The sequence below is a fragment of the Musca autumnalis genome, unplaced genomic scaffold (assembly GCF_047663935.1).
Source record: "Musca autumnalis isolate F117 unplaced genomic scaffold, ASM4766393v1 scaffold_5, whole genome shotgun sequence".
Taxonomy (NCBI): domain Eukaryota; kingdom Metazoa; phylum Arthropoda; class Insecta; order Diptera; family Muscidae; genus Musca; species Musca autumnalis.
The window spans coordinates 167819334-167834716 of NW_027412088.1; the positions used below are offsets into that span (position 1 = coordinate 167819334).

Consider the following 15383-nt stretch of genomic DNA (forward strand, 5'->3'; position numbering starts at 1 on the left):
AAATTTAATATTTAATCTCTGTTGGTGGTATAAAACTTCCCACCTGAAAATTTCCGGTATTGTTCCATGTTTTTATATACCCCTCTATAGAAAGATCCCTCACAATTTTGCGATATTTTGAAAGTTTTAGCCACAATATTCAATGGGAATAACTGCAATTTGGTATTTAGTCTTCGCTGGAGTTACGAAACTTTCCTCAAGGAATTTATCGGTACAGGTTAACGTTTTATACAGCCTCCATAGAACCGTGCTCCCGCTGTTCTTAACTATCCAAATCCAGATATCCAGGTTTAGGTCTATACGGTTTTGCCCAATTTTATGTATTTCGCTCAATTCGGAAAATTGTAAATATTGGTCCATGTTTTGGAAAGAACAAAAATGTCGCCCCATATTAACTGTCTTGAAGGGAGTATTATCAGTTGAGATATATGTACTGCTCCTGCAATAAAAGGAAGAGTTTAGTACTTTCATAAACGAAATAAAACTAATTGTTCCTATTCACTTCAATACAGTTCGTTGTGGAGGGTATAAAAAGTTTGGCCCGGCCGAACTTAACGCTTTTCTTACTTGTTTTCTTTCAGATATTTATTTGTGGTAAAGATGTCACTTCGTTGCCCTTTATCCCTTAAATATCTGCCTCGGGAATATGGTGGTGAAAATGGCGATCTTAATCAATTGCGTGAGGATTGTTGTCAAATGTGGCCAAAATATAGGGCATTTTTTAAGCAAAATGCGAATGTGAACTTTGATGAAAATCTATTTATTGATGAATCAATTTAACGAGAGAATGAAGTTCAGTTTGGTGCTGGAGGGTCATTTAGAAAAATTGAAGTAGATTAGATTATTAAAATAAATATGAAAATTAATATTTAAAATCTCATAATGAAATGTTTTAAATTTCTAGGACCTAATTATGTGATTCGATATTGAAATGTTTCGAACCGAGTACTCAAAGTTGGGATGACAACATTCGCTATCGAGTAAAATTATCGAGTTGTAGAACATAAATTTGCGAGTAATTTTTCATAGCTAAATTACCTATCGTAAACAAACAAAATGGAAGACTTCTTATTGTATTTTTTTGTTTAAAATGTAAAAATTGTTATTTGTTGTCGGTTTATAGAAGAAAAATTAAACTATTTCGATTATTAAATTATATTATTTATTATTAAAAATAAATGCATGCCAGTATTTTTTTACACAAAATAACAAGAGAAATTGGGAAAAGTCCTTTGCAGTCGTTTGAGAAATAATAATAAAATTAGAATTAAAATAAATAAACAAATGAATGCACTCATTGGCCAAATTTTACTGATTGTAGTTATTAAAACTAAGTTGAAAAAAGTAGGTATTTCTGCAAAAAAAATAATTTAATATTAATAGCCTTTATTTTACAGGTGAATAAAATTTACCCCTTACCGCTTGGCGAACAGTGCCGAATTTTCTCCACTAATAAATAAGCTGTTTTAAAATATTAAAACAACAACAACAATGGGATCAAGCCAGACTATTTTGAAAATAAACAAAATAAATAACAAGTGAGCAAAGGCTATAGTCGGGACGGGATCGACCATGTGATACCCTACACCACTACCTCTGTGCATAAGCTGTTCACTTTTAGGGAATACAATCCGACTGCCACCAAACATAATATGCCTTTTTCTCTCTGGGACCTCCATAAACAACTAAAATTTCGTGACCATCCGATCAAAATTGCGACATAATATACCTCTTTCTCTCTCGGACCTCCATAAACAACCAAAATTTCGTGACGATCCGATCAAAATTGCGACCTGTAGCGTGATTACAAAAAAATCGGAATATGGGATGCATTACCGACTATTGCGATATCTCTGTTGTTTGACCACCTACAACAGCCAAATTTACATCGTTGTAAAGGTGATATTTTCTACATTCCTGGCCAGGTTTTGCTTTTGATATACCTCTTAAAGAAACAGAGCTATTGACTTTGAAATAAAACGTTGAACTTTTCCGAAATAAGTTTTTGCCTATTCCGACCACCGAATATTATCCGACCATCATCAAAATCAATAGGCTTCTTGCTCTGTGGGACCCCCAATAACTCCCAAAATTTCGTGACGATCCAATCAAAATTGCGACCTGCAGCGATATTTCGTAAAAAAATGAAAAATGGGATGTATTACCGACTATTGCTATATCTCTATTATTTGACCACCTACACCAACTTTGCATAATTTTTAATATGCGATTTTCTACATTGTTAGTCAGGCTTTGCTTTTAGAAGGTCCCCAACCAAATGTGTGATATCCGTCATTATTATTAAAATCGCAAAAATGAAAAGTTGGGTTCTATTAGCGGCTATTGCGATATCTCTGTTATTTGAGCACCTATGACAACCTTCGTTACATCGATGTAAAGGTGATATTTTCTACTTTCATCGCCAGGTTTTGCTTTTTGTATACCCCTTATAGACTCTGAGATATTTGCTTTGGAATAAAATGTTGACTTTTTCTCCAAATAAAATTTTTGCTCATTCCGACCCCTAAATATTATCCGATCATGACCAAAATCAATAGGCTTCTTCTCCTGTGAAACCCCCACTAACCCTCGAAATTTTGTGACGATCCGTTAAAAATTGCGACCTGTAGCGTGATTTCCAAAAAATAGAAAAATGGGATGTATTACCTATTATTGCGATATCTCCGTTATTTGGTTACCTACGCCGGCCTAGTTTGCATCATTGTAAAGACGAGATCTTCTACTTTCATAGTCAGGCTTTGCTTTTGGAAAGTTTCCAACCAAAGCTGTGATATTCGTCATTATAATTAAAATCGCAAAAATGAAAACTAGGGTTTTATTTGCTACTATTGGGATATCTTCGTTGTTTGATTACCTACGAGCACCTACTTTAAAAAATTTGAAAGGTGATATTTTCTACTTTCATTGTCAGGTTTTGCTTTTGGTATACCCCATACAGAAGCTGAGATATTCGCTTTGGAAAAAACGTTGTCTTTTTATCCACCTAAGTGTTTTGCCCTTTCCGACCACTAAATATTATCCGACCATCACCAAAATTAATAGGCTTCTTCCCCTTCGGTACCCTCATCAACACCCAAGATCCGATCAAAATTGCGACCTGTAGCGTGATTACAAGGTTTAGATGGACAGACGGACAGACGGACGGACATAGCCACATAGCCAGATCGACTCAGCTCGTCGAGACATCCATTTTGGTATATATAAGTATGGGTCTACGACCATTATTTCGATGCGTTACAAACTTTTTGGGCAAAACCAACTTATAATACCCTCCCCACATAGTAGTGTAGGGTATAAAAAACAAAATTGAAAACGCTATCCAAATAAAACAAGTAAGCCAAGGCTATAGTCGGACGGGGCCGACCATATGATACCCTACACCGTTACCACTGGGAAGTAGCTTTTCACAAATCAAAATTTCTATATGGAACAAATAAACTTATTGTAAGAAATAACTTTGTGGATTCTGGTACCGTATCACGCTAAGCTTAAATAATAATATAATAATTGTTTCACAAACATCTCATAAGGGACAAGGGAGACTTCTCGCATATCAATGAGTGAGTGTACCCCGATTCATATTCGCTCAATGATATGGGACCCACAGCTTATCTCCGAGTCCGAACGGCGTGCCCTAAGACACCACTTGTAGAGAAGTTTTATATGGCTGAAATACTTAGAAAATGTCGCAAACCTTACTGAAGGATATTTTGCACCGTTAAAAATTTGATTTTGCTTGGGTGCAATGTATGTATAAAAATCCAATTGGACAATTAAAACGTTAGGGGACCATGTAATTTGCAATAATGCAAAACTGGGAATAGGAAAATGTGGTTCTCTACACAAAACACATTATATATTAAGCAGTAGGTCCGTTATCTAGCAGACACGTGATTGCAATTTGCATCAGGGGGAAGATCAGTAGTTCTATTTCCATACGTAGCTTACTTTGCCGGCATATGAACTCCAGGAAATAAAATATAGACCAAAAATATTTTTTTGTAGTTTTCATACAAAAGTAATGGTCCGTTTCACCCGCTAAATAATATCAGATCATCATCCAAAATTGTAAGCCTCTTCTGCTACCTAAACTTTTACCTTACTACCTAAACTTTACAGAATAGGCCTACTGAACTTTAATTTAAAAAAATAAAAAAAAAAAAAAAAAAAACGTTTCCAACCGCAAGCGTGCACAATCTCAATGACTTGTGATTTGACGATGACAAATACTGCAGCAATCATATGTTCAGAGCATTTCTCTCTGTCTATATAAACATTGCATGAACTCTGAATTTATTTAAAAGGTCACTCACCTATAACCAGTTTTCACAAATAAATCCAAATAACAAAACGAATTTGCATTTCAATATAGTCGTATTTGAACGATACATTTCCGCCTTTATAAATTAGAACATAAATATGTAAATATGTAAAACCAACTCTGATGACAAATGGTTCGAAATCTATTTCAAACAAAGTAATAAATAACAACAACAAATATTATTATGTATTTGAAACTAGTTTTAAATATTCCCACTTGAATGAAGATACTGAAACTTTAGTTTATAACCGGTTTAGTTTTAGTTTATATCGTACAAGCGGCAAAATGATACTTTAGTTTGTAAGCGGTAGACACAGTGCACTGTGGTCGAAATTGTATGGGAAGAGCAGCCAAAAATGCTTCCTGTGCAGATATCAATACGAAAATTTCAGTAAAGGTTAGTTTAGCAACACAAATAAAAAAAGCAAACAAAAATTAACATAGGTCCAACTTTAGATATAGCACCCATAGAACGGTACCCCCTGTTTTCTGGCATTTTGGGGGTCTGGACCACATCTTTCAATGAAATTGGCTAAAATTTGGCTATCGGTATTCCTCCTTGCAAAAAATTTTTGAATTGGGTCCACGTTTTAATTTGGTCCCCATATAATGGTACCGCCCGTTTTTCGGAATTTTGAAGGTTTTATATAAATTATTAATTCGAAATGGCCGAAATGCCACTTAATCTTCCCTGGAGGTAGGCTAACTCCAGAAAATTGTAGATTTATGTAGGTTCACCATTTGATGTTGTTCCCATAAATCGGTTCCACCCAATATTCTGTATTTTTAGGGTTCTAGCCGTAATAATCAATCAAACTGGCTGAATTTTCGAAATTTTACATTGATGACCACTTTTGACGTATCCTTCATATATGTAACTGATCTGCACAATGTCTCTACTATATATTTAGAAAGAAAATTTGAAAAAATTACAAAAACACTCTGAAAGGTATCCTTAGTATTTTGGGAACAAGTTCCAAAGATGCAAAAAGATGCAGCTGATATTTTGAAAATATAATCTTTAGACTACTACTGATCTTTAAAAAACAAGTAAGAACGGCGTTAAGTTCGGCCGGGCCGAACTTGTTATACCCTCCACCACAAGTTGTATTGAAGTAAAATGGAATAATTAATTTCCATTCGTGTATATGAAGACATAGTCCCAATTTACATTAGGCGAGTTTACTTGCGGCAATTGTCAGTTTGTAGGTGAGAGAGGGTGCTGAGAGGCAAAGGGTTACCATATGCCTCACCTCTCTCTCCTACAAAATGACAATTGCCGCAAGTAAACTCGCCCAATGTAAATTGGGACTTAATACTAAACTTCAGCAATTTCGGTAAAACAATATGAGGCACCATTCTATGGGGGCTATTTCAAAACGTCGATCTATACCGACAAATTTCTGAAGGATAGTTTTTAGGCTCAAAGAAGACAAAATATTAAATTTCCTATATTTCGGTAAGAGAATGTGGCTAAAACTTAAAAAATAACGAAAATCAAGAAGTACGCTTCTATGGGGATATAGGAAGACGTATGCCTATACTGATAATACTCTTCTGGAATATTTTATAACTCTTGGAAGACGAAATAACGAATTTCAGCCATTTCGGTTGGATATTGACGTCACAATCTTCAGTATTACGAAAATCGGGAGGTACCGTTCTATGGGGGCTATATCGAAACGTGGACCTATACCGACGATTTTTAGTCAGAAATGGGGCAATATGAAAGCGTGGACATGTACAGACATATTTCTGGCGAACATTTTTATATCACATTGAAGACTAAATACCAAATTTCAGCCATTTCCGTGGAATATTGAGGCCATAACGTTCAAAATACGGAAAATCGGGAGGTACCGTTCTATGGGGGCTATATGAAGGCATGGACCGATACCGACAAAGTTCTGGGGGAAAGTTTTATACCACCAACGTAGACTAATTACAAAATTTCAGCCATTATGGTGTGATAATGAAGCTAAAATCTTCAAAATACCGAAAATCTGGAGTTACCGTCCTATGGGGGCTATATGAAGGTGTGGACCGATACCGACAAAATTCTGGGAGAAAGTTTTATACCCCAAAAGAAGACTACGTACCAAATTTCAGCCATTTTGGTAGGATAATGAAGTTCAAACCTTCAAAATACCGAAAATCGGGAGGTACCGTTCTATGGGGGCTATATGAAGGTGTGGACCGATACCGACAAAATTCTGGGGGAAAGTTTTATACCCCTAAAGAAGACTACGTACCAAATTTCAGCCATTTTGGTGGGATAATGAAGCTAAAACCTTCAAAATACCGAAAATCGGGAGGTATCGTTCTATGGGGGCTATATCAAAACATGGACCGATATATCCCATTTTCAATACCAACCATCCTGCAAGTAATAAAAACTTCTGTACCAAATTTTGGGGTGACGTAGGGGATGGAAGATACCAAGCAACGGTCCTGACCGGTTTTAACATGGCAAAGCCCAGGATTTATCTTGGTCCCTCTTTCATCTCAAGTGGACACTGACCTCCCCGTGGTGTCACCTGGGGAACTGCCTTTAACACCCGTTAAAGGTAGTGAGCTAACATGTGCCGCGCGTTCACCCATAAGAACGTTAAAAACTTGGGTTTGGGAGTCGGGTTAGTAACCCTCCCCTAGAAAAAACAGCCTACTATGAAAAAACGAAAGAAAAGAAAAACAAACCCCTCTAAAGTTGACGAACCCCGCAAACGTTTTAAGGACCATGATCTGCGAATCTGCACCTGGAATGTTCGCACTCTTTATAGAGAAGGTGCAGTCTTCGCATTGGCAGACGTACTTGAAAAGTACAAGACCGATATTACTGCCATACAGGAAATACGATGGATTGGGAAAGGCGTCACAACAACACCTAAAGGTGACGCACTGTATTATAGCTGCCATGACGTAAAGCATGAGTTTGGTTGTGGATTCGTAGTTAGTCGGAGACTAAAACATCTGGTATCCAGCTTCACCCCAGTGAATGAAAGACTTGCTGCAATTCGAATAAAAGCTAAATTCTTCAACATCAGCTTTATTTGCGCTCATGCTCCCACTGAAGAAAAGGACGAACAGACCAAAGATATATTTTACGAGCGCTTAGAAGAAACATACGACCGTTGCCCTGCCCATGACATTAAAATCATTCTAGGCGATTTTAATGCCAAAATTGGAAAGGAGAATATCTTTGGCCCAACAGTCGGGAAATTCAGTCTCCACAGTGAAACATCTGACAATGGTATGAGGCTGATAGACTTTGCAGCTGCAAAAAACATGGTAGTTAGCAGTACCAGATTTAATCATCTCGATATTCATAAGGGCACCTGGCTGTCTCCAGATCAGAAAACAAGAAACCAAATTGATCATGTTGTGATAGATGGAAGACACTCATCGAGCGTGTTGGATGTACGATCGTTCCGAGGTGCAAACATTGATTCGGACCACTACCTTGTTGCAGCAAAGGTACGCACCCGCTTAAACGTAGCAAACAAAGTACGAACAGACACAACACGAAAGTTAGACATCGGTAAGCTGCAATCACAACAGATAGCCACAGCATATTCCACTCAACTAGCCCAATTGCTTAATCAAAGCACTCCTCATCCCGATAACATATCAGCGCAATGGCAAAGCATTGCCCACTCCATGCAAATAGCCGCAAAATCCATACTTGGATACCAGAGACCTCCACCAAGGAATCCATGGTATGATGAGGAGTGTCGTGCTGCCACTGAAGAGAAAAATGCGGCATATAAGGCTACTTTACAATCCGTAGCAACGCGTAGCGCACAAGAGAGATACAGGGAGAAAAGGAGAGAGGAGAAACGTCTTTTCCGCAGGAAAAAGAGAGAGATGGAAAAGCGGGAGTGTGAAAAAATCGAGATGTACAGGAGCCAGAATGAAGTCCGAAAACAGGCACATCCTCCTGTAGAGACCAGAAAGGTAATTTGGTAACTGATACAGATAGTGTACTCAGGATATGGAAAGAACATTTTTCAAATCTGTTGGTATCCAATAGCAGCGAAGACGACGAAGATACCACAGTCCCAATCCCAGAAGATGGTATTGAATGTATACCGCCCAGCCAAGATGAGGTAAAGACAGCAATAAATCGGCTGAAGAATAATAAGACAGCAGGGGCCGATGGCTTACCAGCCGAGCTGTTCAAAACCGGAGGCGACACGCTGATAAGGTGTATTCATCAGCTAGTTAGCACCATCTGGCAGAAAGAACGAGTACCCGACGATTGGAACCTGAGTATCCTGTGCCCCGTCCACAAGAAGGGAGATAAGACTGTATGCTCTAACTATAGGGGCATAAGTCTACTCCCTATTGCCTATAAGATAGTGTCAGGGATATTGTGCGAACGACTAAAGCCAATGGTCAACGAAATAATTGGACCATACCAATGTGGCTTTAGACCTGGCAAGTCCATCATTGACCATATATTTACCCTGCGGCAAATCCTAGAGAAGACCCAAGAGATGCAGATCGACATATTTCACCTTTTTGTCGATTATAAAGCAGCATCCTCAGTTAAAATTGGAAAGAACCTCTCCGAAGAATTTTGTACCAAAAGAGGTTTCAGACAAGGAGACAGCCTTTCGTGTGACCTATTCAACATTTTGCTGGAAAAGGTAATACGAGATGCAAATGTCAAAAGAAATGGCACAATTTACACCAATAGCCACATGTTAATTGCCTATGCTGATGACCTAGACATCATGGGACGATCAGTAAAGGAAGTAACTGATACCTTTAGGAAGGTCGAAGCAGAATCTGCGAAAGTGGGTCTGGCGGTAAACGGCGAAAAGACCAAATTTATGGTGTCGACGCGCAAAGCGTCCATAGAGCTCGGACCAACTTTGGAAGTTGGTACCTACAATTTTGAGATAGTTAAAGACTTCGTCTACCTCGGCACTGCCATAAACACAACAAACAACATCAGTTGTGAAATAAGAAGAAGAATTGTATTGGCCAACAGATGCTACTATGGTCTAAGTAAGCCATTTAAAAACAAAGCCACATCTCGTCAAACAAAAATAACACTATACAAAACGCTGATACTACCCGTGCTAATGTATGGCTCCGAAGCATGGGTACTTGCGCAAGCAGATAAGGCAGTGATTGGTGTGTAAGAATGACTGAAATTATGTACTTAGTCTTCTTTGGGGCTACATAACTTTGAATTTGGTCTTCCTTGGGGCTACAGAACTGTTTCCCAGAAATTCACAAAAACGTAGAGAAGTAAAGACTAGAAGAAATGCATTTTCCAAAAACATATGCTAATAGTTCCACATTTTGGTTACAGATGGCTACACAACTCACTGGAATTGATAACAGCAATGCCAATCGTTTTTGATTCCCATTTCTCGCGGCAGAAAACATTAACGTCGTATTTTGTGGCTTAAATTTATTTCTTCACTATTTCTTATTTTTTATTTAATAAAAAAAACAAAAGTCAACGCCGTAAAATTTGAGTTTTAATGTTTTTCTTGTCAATATTCCAATGAGTAACAGTTTTCGTTTAACAGAATGTTGCTATGATATCGTAGCAACAGAGGGTAACTCCCTCTACAGTTAATTTTTCACAATTGACTTTTCCTATCTTATAATATTGACATCTTTGAAATTCAACTACACAATTAAAAGTTATTCTCACACCAAAATGACTGACATTTGGCAGTTAGACTTCTTTGAGGCTACAAAAATTTTCGTCATAAAGCTGTCAGTACAGGTCCACATTCTGATATATCCCTCATAAAGGGTACCTACCGATTTTCGGTATTTTTAAGGGAACACGTAGATAACAGGCTGATTTTCTAATAATGATAGTGATTGCCTTGGTGAGGGACCTGTTTCACGGTGCTCTTGAACCAAATTTAAATGGAATGTGCTTATACCTAGCAAGTTTTTGCGGATTCCGAAACTACAATGTTCATAGATGAGAAAAATCAAAAACAAAAAATCGCCAGAGCGCATTTTAAATAAATCGCGATTAAAGTTGACATTTTTAAGGGTTGTTTAGGTTTTCACGATTTCCCTTGGAAACCGCAAGTCCTTTCGAAATGGGACTAAAGGATATGTTGTAGCTGTATATGTACTCAGCCTTATGGATAAAGAGGCCACCCATAAGGCTGAGTAAATATATAAAAAGTCAAGACATATGCATATTCCACATTTTATAATGATAATTCCGAAGACTACCACAATATGCTTTATTAATATTATTCCTACGTTTGTATATACACTATTTAACTAATATATGTATGTATGTTTTTGGTATAATTCAATTTAAAGCCATTTTAAAGGCCAACTCTCAATCCACATCCAGTTTCCTAAATGATCCACCCGATACTCCCAATTCATCATCAAAATTCATAGACTTGCCATAACGTAAACGTTCATTGCTGCCATAATTGGCATTTTGTTCGAAATAGCTGCGGTATTTATCCCATATTTTATTATTGTCCTCAATTACCTGAGGCAATGAACCATTTTCTCCACCATACTCCCGAGGTAGATATTTAAGGGGTATATGTGCGGAGATATCAGTGAAATTACGGCCACATATGAATATCTAACAAAGAAAAAATAATAGTATGAATAATATTTTTTTTTTCGAGCCTGCGTGTCCTGCTTACTTACTCTCTTTTGTATTTTCTCAGGAAAACATGAGAATACCAGCCTTTGTAAATATTCAGCAGCCGGAGAAAGATTGATTACCGTCAGTGACTTGACACGTATTGGCATGGTATTTTCAAAAAATTCCAAAAACTTCTTGAGATGTGTTGGGGTGAGTGTCAAGGCATGTTGCAGGGTAAGCTGGGACAAATCAACAACATAACACAGACCATAGACGCAAGCATATGGATCAGAAATCATGGCCACTTCATGTATGGCTGTCATATATTGACTAACTTGTTCCACTGTAAAATCCTTGGCATCATAGTTGCAACGATAGAATATGATGCGAGGGCCACATCCATTTAATGGTATGGGTAGGGGGACAAAGGTTCTATTTATAAATAAAAATATAAAAATTCAAATATCAAAAGTTGTAATTTCCTACGTAAAACCTTATTCAGCCAGGCTGAATTGAAGTTTTCCTTTGGAAGCCTTTATTCAACCAAGCTGAATTGCAGATTTCCTATGGAAAACATTATTCAGCCAGGCTGAATTGAAGTTTTCCTTTGGAAACCTTTATTCAGCCAAGCTGAATTGCAGATTTCCTATGGAAAACCTTATTCAGCCAGGCTGAATTAAAGTTTTCCTATGTAAAACCTTATTCAGCCAGGCTGAATTAAAGTTTTCCTATGTAAAACCTTATTCAGCCAGGCTGAATTAAAGTTTTCCTATGTAAAACCTTATTCAGCCAGGCTGAATTAAAGTTTTCCTATGTAAAACCTTATTCAGCCAGGCTGAATTAAAGTTTTCCTATGTAAAACCTTATTCAGCCCGGCTGAATTAAAGTTTTCCTATGGAAACCTTTATTCAGCCAGGCTGAATTAAAGTTTTCCTATGTAAAACCTTATTCAGCCCGGCTGAATTAAAGTTTTCCTATGGAAACCTTTATTCAGCCAGGCTGAATTAAAGTTTTCCTATGGAAACCTTTATTCAGCCAGGCTGAATTAAAGTTTTCCTATGGAAACCTTTATTCAGCCCGGCTGAATTAAAGTTTTCCTATGGAAACCTTTATTCAGCCCGGCTGAATTAAAGTTTTCCTATGGAAACCTTTATTCAGCCCGGCTGAATTAAAGTTTTCCTATGGAAACCTTTATTCAGCCAGGCTGAATTAAAGTTTTCCTATAGAAACCTTTATTCAGCCAGGCTGAATTAAAGTTTTCCTATAGAAACCTTTATTCAGCCAGGCTGAATTAAAGTTTTCCTATAGAAACCTTTATTCAGCCAGGCTGAATTAAAGTTTTCCTATAGAAACCTTTATTCAGCCAGGCTGAATTAAAGTTTTCCTATGGAAACCTTTATTCAGCCAGGCTGAATTAAAGTTTTCCTATGGAAACCTTTATTCAGCCAGGCTGAATTAAAGTTTTCCTATGGAAACCTTTATTCAGCCAGGCTGAATTAAAGTTTTCCTATGGAAACCTTTATTCAGCCAGGCTGAATTAAAGTTTTCCTATGGAAACCTTTATTCAGCCAGGCTGAATTAAAGTTTTCCTATGGAAACCTTTATTCAGCCAGGCTGAATTAAAGTTTTCCTATGGAAACCTTTATTCAGCCAGGCTGAATTAAAGTTTTCCTATGGAAACCTTTATTCAGCCAGGCTGAATTAAAGTTTTCCTATGGAAACCTTTATTCAGCCAGGCTGAATTAAAGTTTTCCTATGGAAACCTTTATTCAGCCAGGCTGAATTAAAGTTTTCCTATGGAAACCTTTATTCAGCCAGGCTGAATTAAAGTTTTCCTATGGAAACCTTTATTCAGCCAGGCTGAATTAAAGTTTTCCTATGGAAACCTTTATTCAGCCAGGCTGAATTAAAGTTTTCCTATGGAAACCTTTATTCAGCCAGGCTGAATTAAAGTTTTCCTATGGAAACCTTTATTCAGCCAGGCTGAATTAAAGTTTTCCTATGGAAACCTTTATTCAGCCAGGCTGAATTAAAGTTTTCCTATGGAAACCTTTATTCAGCCAGGCTGAATTAAAGTTTTCCTATGGAAACCTTTATTCAGCCAGGCTGAATTAAAGTTTTCCTATGGAAACCTTTATTCAGCCAGGCTGAATTAAAGTTTTCCTATGGAAACCTTTATTCAGCCAGGCTGAATTAAAGTTTTCCTATGGAAACCTTTATTCAGCCAGGCTGAATTAAAGTTTTCCTATGGAAACCTTTATTCAGCCAGGCTGAATTAAAGTTTTCCTATGGAAACCTTTATTCAGCCAGGCTGAATTAAAGTTTTCCTATGGAAACCTTTATTCAGCCAGGCTGAATTAAAGTTTTCCTATGGAAACCTTTATTCAGCCAGGCTGAATTAAAGTTTTCCTATGGAAACCTTTATTCAGCCAGGCTGAATTAAAGTTTTCCTATGGAAACCTTTATTCAGCCAGGCTGAATTAAAGTTTTCCTATGGAAACCTTTATTCAGCCAGACTGAATTAAAGTTTTCCTATGGAAACCTTTATTCAGCCAGGCTGAATTAAAGTTTTCCTATGGAAACCTTTATTCAGCCAGGCTGAATTAAAGTTTTCCTATGGAAACCTTTATTCAGCCAGGCTGAATTAAAGTTTTCCTATGGAAACCTTTATTCAGCCAGGCTGAATTAAAGTTTTCCTATGGAAACCTTTATTCAGCCAGGCTGAATTAAAGTTTTCCTATGGAAACCTTTATTCAGCCAGGCTGAATTAAAGTTTTCCTATGGAAACCTTTATTCAGCCAGGGTGAATTAAAGTTTTCCTATGGAAACCTTTATTCAGCCAGGGTGAATTAAAGTTTTCCTATGGAAACCTTTATTCAGCCAGGCTGAATTAAAGTTTTCCTATGGAAACCTTTATTCAGCCAGGCTGAATTAAAGTTTTCCTATGGAAACCTTTATTCAGCCAGGCTGAATTAAAGTTTTCCTATGGAAACCTTTATTCAGCCAGGCTGAATTAAAGTTTTCCTATGGAAACCTTTATTCAGCCAGGCTGAATTAAAGTTTTCCTATGGAAACCTTTATTCAGCCAGGCTATGGAAACCTTTATTCAGCCAGGCTGAATTAAAGTTTTCCTATGGAAACCTTTATTCAGCCAGGGTGAATTAAAGTTTTCCTATGGAAACCTTTATTCAGCCAGGCTGAATTAAAGTTTTCCTATGGAAACCTTTATTCAGCCAGGCTGAATTAAAGTTTTCCTATGGAAACCTTTATTCAGCCAGGCTGAATTCCAGCAAAGTTTTCCTAGGGAAACCTTTATTCAGCCAGGCTGAATTAAAGTTTTCCTATGGAAACCTTTATTCAGCCAGGCTGAATTAAAGTTTTCCTAGGGAAACCTTTATTCAGCCAGGCTGAATTAAAGTTTTCCTATGGAAACCTTTATTCAGCCAGGCTGAATTCCAGCAAAGTTTTCCTAGGGAAACCTTTATTCAGCCAGGCTGAATTAAAGTTTTCCTATGGAAACCTTTATTCAGCCAGGCTGAATTAAAGTTTTCCTAGGGAAACCTTTATTCAGCCAGGCTGAATTAAAGTTTTCCTATGGAAACCTTTATTCAGCCAGGCTGAATTAAAGTTTTCCTATGGAAACCTTTATTCAGCCAGGCTGAATTAAGGTTTTCATAGACAGGGATTGTCATAGGAAAACTGCAATTCATCCTGGCTGAATAAAGATTGCCATAGGAAAACTAGTATTCACTTACCCAGTGTTGTGAATTTTACGAAATGTTATATCATCCACATCGGTAATCCCAAATAATTCCGAACATTTTGTCTTCATGGCATAGAACATGTCCAATTTCTGTTTAGCTTTCTCCAAACTAAATTTACAGCCTCTGAGAAATTGTATGAGGAATTGATCATCCGTACGGGCCTTTAAGTGAGGCTGTTTTACTATCCATGTCTTCAGTGCTATTATATCATCAGATATCCTTGATGGTTTCTCACCCAATTCAGTTATGGCCACCTTTTGTAAATCTTCGTTAAGAACTAAAAACTGTAGCATGTTGAACGGTGAAAGTTTGCAAGGCAACTAATTCTGACTCTAAAACAGCTTCGAAAGTAAATCTATTTTATTGAGTTTGAGGAAAACATTGTAAAACTTTTAATTGCACAAAGATATTTTTTGCCATTGATTGTCACTAGGGGAGAGACTGCGTACATCTGGTTAATTTACTATGCAGGTATTAAATGTTAAGCATTTTTAAAACTATTCTAATTTCTATAATTAAATCGATGCCATATTTTATTACACATACATATATACATATGTATCTCATATCTGGCGATATTTGTTTACAAGCCAAATTAATCTGATAAAAAATATAATTATACTTTAAGAAAGTGTCAAAGCCAATTTTATTTGCAGTGGCCAGTAACCGGTTACGACAG

General features: G+C 37.1%; 1 protein-coding gene and 1 long non-coding RNA gene across 2 annotated transcripts in view; one reads left to right on the forward strand and one right to left on the reverse strand.

The window, feature by feature from the left end:
- LOC141387428 (uncharacterized) overlaps positions 1–15383 on the forward strand; it is a 145469-nt gene that overhangs the window by 72173 nt on the left and 57913 nt on the right. The gene's annotated exons all lie outside the window — the stretch shown is intronic.
- Positions 10522–15221, reverse strand: LOC141387756 (retinol-binding protein pinta-like). The gene is made up of 3 exons (XM_073957891.1): positions 14696–15221; positions 11003–11372; positions 10522–10934 (listed from the first exon to the last, which is right to left on the reverse strand). The coding sequence occupies exons 1-3, from the start codon at positions 14995–14997 to the stop codon at positions 10674–10676; spliced, it is 933 nt and encodes a 310-aa protein (XP_073813992.1). The 5' UTR covers positions 14998–15221; the 3' UTR covers positions 10522–10673.